General features: G+C 56.8%; 1 protein-coding gene across 1 annotated transcript in view; it reads right to left on the reverse strand.

Annotated features, from left to right (window-relative positions):
* ANOS1 (anosmin 1) overlaps positions 1 to 5538 on the reverse strand; it is a 53192-nt gene that overhangs the window by 26122 nt on the left and 21532 nt on the right. The window contains exon 3 of the mRNA XM_014528825.1: positions 1020 to 1161. Within this exon, the coding sequence (XP_014384311.1) occupies positions 1020 to 1161 (142 nt within the window). The remainder of the gene's footprint in view (positions 1 to 1019; positions 1162 to 5538) is intronic.

The following is a 5538-nucleotide window of genomic DNA, read 5'->3' on the forward strand; positions in this document are numbered from 1 at the left end:
CAGAACAATTCCGCTCAGCCCCGCACACAACGTCGCAAAGGGAGACCAGGGCAATTCCGCTCAGCCCCGCACACGACGTCGCAAAGGGAGACCAGGGCAATTCCGCTCAGCCCCGCACACAACGTTGCAAAGGGAGGTCAGAACCGTTCTTCCGTCCAAATGGTTGACAGAGCAAATGCGCTCCCTTCCTTCCCACTGCAGAAGTCGTGTTTAGCCCTGGCCGGCGTGGCTCAGTGGACAGAGTGTCGGCCTGTGGACCGGAGGGTCCCGGGTTCGATTCCGGTCAAGGGCACGGACCTCCCCGGCCTGGGCCCTGGTCGAGGGGCGCGTGCAGGAGGCAACCCATCTATGCGTTTCTCTCGCATCCATATTTCTCTCTGTCTCCCTCTCTCTCTAAAAATCAATGGGAAAATATCCTCGGGGGAGGATTAAAAAAAAAAAAGAAGTCCTATTTATGCTCGCGTCCTATAGGATTATGACCCGAGAGTTGTAACGTTATGCCTAACAGACACGCGTCATTTATTTGCTCACACGTTCGTCGAATAACTGAGGTTAAATATTCGTAACACGGGGTCGGGACCCCAGGCCCTTTGCACGGCTGTATCGATACGTACGATCTCATCCTCTCGGTTGTTTTCTTTCCTGTGTGCCGTCCGCAACAATCACAACAGGTTAGCGGCAACCCCAGCGAGCCCAAGAAGATGGCATATTGGGGATAGATTTTTCTTTTAAAAGTTTTTTTTATTGATTTCAGAGAGGAAGGGAGAGGGAGAGAGAGACAGAACCATCCATGATGAGAGAGAATCGTGGATCGGCCGCCTCCTGCACGCCCCTACTGGGGATCCAGCCCGCAACCCGGGCATGTGCCCTTGACCGGGAATCGAACCCGGGACCCTTCAGACCGCAGGCCGATGCTCTACCCACTGAGCCACACAGGCCAGGGCAGTATTGTTCTTTTTTATCTGCATTCTCTGTCTCTCTCTCTCTCTCTCTCTCACAGTAACTGACCCCCCAGCTACAGAGGGACGGTGACCCCCCGTTGGTCCCCGTCAGCGGGGTGCAGGCACACTCAGGCACCTGGGCGGCCGCCCCACTTACCTCGCAGAAGCTCGGACACCCCTCCTTTTGCAGATCCCGCGTCTCCTTGCAGGGCGCCAGGCACTGGGAGAGGGACAGTAAGAGTCGTTAGCAACACGGGGAGAAACCACGGCAGGAAGGAAGAGCTAATCTGTGCCCCTCACTTCTCCACGCCCCTCCCCTCCTGGGCCAGTGGTCCTCAACCTGGGGCACACGCCCCCCAGGGGGGCCGTTTGGTTTTTAAGGGGGGCAATTCGTGAAGGAGTGATTCACAGTGAATTTTTTGCCTTTCTTACGGCCCTCGGGGCACCCTATGCAGTGTCCTATATAATAAAAGCGTGGTATGCAAATTGTCCCCTCGACCAGGAGGGCGTCCATCTGGGAGTTCGACCAGGGGGCGGGGCCGGCCGGGGGAAGGGAGGGAGGCCACGGCCGACAGCCAGCAGCTGCTAGGGGCCCTGCCAGTGCATGGATTTCGTGCACCGGGCCTCTTGTATAAATAAATACAGTGACATATTTATGCATTTCAGGCATCTATTCTATGTTCTGAAACTTTATTGGCTATTTTTTCCTATCCCTTCATATTATTATTATTTCTTTTTTAACCATTTCTTAGTGATTTCTTCCTCAGGACTCCCACAGTCCTTCCGTTCTCTTATTTTTCCCTTTCATGGAGGCCGTGTTCTTTGGTCACGTGTGTAGACCAAGTAAATGGCCTTTGAGGCTTCCTCCATGTGAATAGGAGTTCACTTTTTTCAAAAAAATTTTTTTTAATTAATTTATTTATTTTACAGGAGTAGCTCTCTTTTTAAAAAAAACATTTTTATTGATTTCAGAGAGGAAGGGAGAGGGAGAGAGAGACAGAAACATCAATGATGAGAGAGAATCATTGATTGGCTGCCTCCGGCACGCACCACACTGGGGGATCGAGCCTGCAACCCGGGCATGTGTGTGCCCTTGGCTGGAATCGAACCCAAGACCCTTCAGTCCGCAGGCCGACGCTCTATCCACTGGGCCACACCAGCCAGGGCTGGAGTTCACTTTTTGAAGAATAAGAATTCTATGTCACGGTGGGGGTGGGGGGGACAGGCATCAGGATGTTAAAGATACTGGGGGGGGCGTGGCCAAGACGAGGTTGGACAGAGGGCCGTGCATTTTACTCATGGGATGTGATTCTGACCTGGAGCCCAGGGTAGAGACGCACACCCAGTTTGGACAAGCAATACCAGGAGCCGGGCATCGAACCTGCAACCAAGGTACACGTGCCCGTGACCGGGAATCGAACCCGAGACCCTTCGGTCTGACACGCTCACCACCGAGCCAGACCGGCCAGGGCTGCCATTCTTGCCCTCTGCCATGGCGGAACATGTGTGAAGAGCACGCTACTCCACACGTATGTGCGTGGTTGCACTTTCACGCCGACAGACACCCACGGATTGGAGTCTCCGTCCTCTGTGGCGGGACCCGCAGTTCGGGCGGCTCATCCTCACGGCCTGGGGGGCAGCCACACGCCCCTTTCAATGGGGCGCGTTTCGGAGCTGCTGATGGCAGCCACCCATAACGCACGTGTCCTGTTCATCCTGAATCTGTCTGCCGACCGGGCACGGGCCCACGCAATTCATCGTGAGTTCAATTTTAGCTGCCTGCATGCCCCCCTCCCAATAACCACCCATCAGCCGTGCCTGACGCTACGTCTCACAATCCTATATAATAAAAGGCTAATATGCAAATCGACCGAATGGTGGGACAACCGGTCGCTATGCCGCGCACTGACCACCAGGGGGCAGACGCTCAATGCAGGGAAATGACAGCCGCTCCTCTCCCACATCCGCCAAGAACACTTCCTGCTTCTCCAAGTGATCATGCTAATTTAAAAAGAAAATGTATATATGTATTTATTGATTTCAGAGAGGAAAGGAGAGGGAGAGAGAGATAGAAACATCCATGATGAGAGAGAACCATGGACCGGCTGCCTCCTGCACGCCCCCTACTGGGGATGGAGCCTGCAACCCGGGCATGTGCCCTGATCGGGAATCGAACCCTGACCTCCTGGTTCATAGGTCGACACTCAACCAATGAGCCACGCTGGCCAGGCCATTCAACTTATTTTTAATGGTGTGTGTTGGGGCGGGGGGTGGGGGGAGAAACAGTAAGTATATAACAATTATGTAATATGTAATCAATTATTATGTATAAGCATTGTTATTGTAGTTATACTGTTAATATATTATTGTTTTAATATCAATATATTTAATAAACTGTTATTATATCAATTACTAGAGGCCCAGTGCACGAAATTCGTGCACGGGGTGGGGGGTGTCCCTCAGCCCAGCATGCACCCTCTCCAATCCGGGACCCCTCGGGGGATGTCTGACTGCGGGATCGGGCCTAAACCAGCAGACATTCCTCTCGCAATCTAGGACTGCTGGCTCCTAACTGCTTGTCTGCCTGTCTAATTGCCCCTAACTGCTCCCCTGCAGGCCTGGTTGCCCCTAACTGCTCTCCTGCTGGCCTGATCGCCCCCTAACTGCTCCCCTGCTGGCCTGATCGCCCCTAACCGCTCCCCTGCTGGCCTGATTGCCTCTAACTGCTCCCCTGCTGGCCTGGTTGCCTCTAACTGCTCCCCTGCCTGCCTGTTTGCCCCTAACTGCCTCTGACTCGGCCCCCACACCCGAGACCCAGGCTTCCCTCCTCAGGCCGGCTGCAGGCACCCGGGACCCCGGGCGGCTTCTCCTGGGCCCCAGCTTTGTCAGGAAGGACGTCCAGAATGACGTCAGGAAGACGTCCGGTCCATCCGGCCTAATTAGCATATTACCCTTTCATTCGTACAGCTATATAATTAAATAGACATCTTACTTTGTACTCTCCTCATAACTTTCCCAAAGTGTTGCAAACCAGGGTCAAAACTTAAAATGCGCCACGTCATCTTAAACGACTGAAAATCTCAGAGACCTCGCGTTCCTCCGGCAGACGAAGCGACGCTGGCACGTGCCTGCGGGCGGAGGAGATGGGCGCTGGCTGAGTGGCCGTCCGTCGATGAGAAGAAACGGGGATGGAGGGGCGAGTGGTTTGCAGGGGCGGCCTCCTGCTGCCTGGACAGCGCGTCCCCCACGGAGCAGCTGAGCCAGCCTCCTGCAGGCTTTGTGCCACTGCGTCCAAGCCTCCTGTGAGTGAGTGGGTCGAGCACAGCTAGGGAGCCCCCCAGTCCAGGGCCAGGCAATAGTGGGGGGCCCCCAGTAGGGGCCAGGCCGTCCTGGGAACCCCCGGTCTGAGGCCAGCTAGTCCCGGGGGCCCCATGTCCAGCGCTAGAGAGTCGTGGGGGCCAGGCGCCTCCGGGGACCCCCAATCTGGGCCCAGGCAGCCGGGCCGTCTGGAGGTCCCAGGTCAGCTCCCGTGGCTGTGGGATGCCCCCCGTTTCTCATGATATAACCCAGGAACCGTGCTCACCCGGCCAGGGTGCCATCAGCCTCCAGCCACGCCCCTCCCGGCGCTGCACCCCATAAACCCTCTTCCAGCATCAAAGCCTCGCCCGCCCACCGTGAAGGCAGGAAATGAGTCTCCCTCCTCCCTCTGCAGGGAGATGGGTCCCCTCCTTCGTCTGCATTTACAACCCAGTGGGTAGCATGCCCTGAGGAATGACTAGCCCAGGTGGTGTCTGCAGGCCCTGCCTCCCTCACACATGAACGCTGCATCCGGGTTCCCAGCCCCGGGAGGGGACGGGAGGGAAGGGGAGCGGAGGGTGTCGGCCGGCCGAGGGCAGCGGTCAGGGGGCAGTACCCTCCCTCCAGGGGGAGGCTCACATCCTAACAGGAACATCTGCCTACAGACACGTAAGGACCGGCCAGTGTGGCTCAGTGGTTGAGCGTCGAGCTATGAACCAGGAGATCAGGGTTCGATTCCCGGCCAAGGGCACGTGCCCGGGTTTCGGGCTCCGTCCCAAGTAAGGGGCGTGCAGGAGGCGGCCGGTCCACGATTCTCTCTCATCATGGATGCTTCTCTCTCTCTCTTCCTCTCTCTTCCCTTCTGAAATCCATAAAAGCACTAATATATTAAATAATAATAATGATGATGATGACGCTGGCACAGGTGGGCAGGCGCTGCCGGCTCCGTTCCCGGAAACTAAATGCATGAGTGTGGATCTGCGGGCGCTGAGGGGGATCCCAGCAAGCCGGCATGTGGACACGGATCAGCTTCGTGTCTGTCTGTGGGGTTCGCTGTCCGACGGCCCCGGGGAGGCCGGGAGCCAGGAGCGAGGCCTCTGAGCTGCCTGCAGGCCCTGCTGGCCCGCAAGGAGGCTGGGAACACATTCGTGCGCCCCTGCCCGACCCCATTCCGCTGGGCCTGTGGGGCCCGCCTGCTGCAGGGAATGGGCATCCTCTCCATGGCTCCCCAGAGACTGAGCGGGAACAGGGGGTGGTGGGGACCTGTGCGTGACGGGGGGGACCCTGCTCACGGGGCGAC

The sequence above is a fragment of the Myotis brandtii genome, unplaced genomic scaffold, assembly GCF_000412655.1.
Source record: "Myotis brandtii unplaced genomic scaffold, ASM41265v1 scaffold655, whole genome shotgun sequence".
NCBI classification, from domain to species: Eukaryota; Metazoa; Chordata; class Mammalia; order Chiroptera; family Vespertilionidae; genus Myotis; species Myotis brandtii.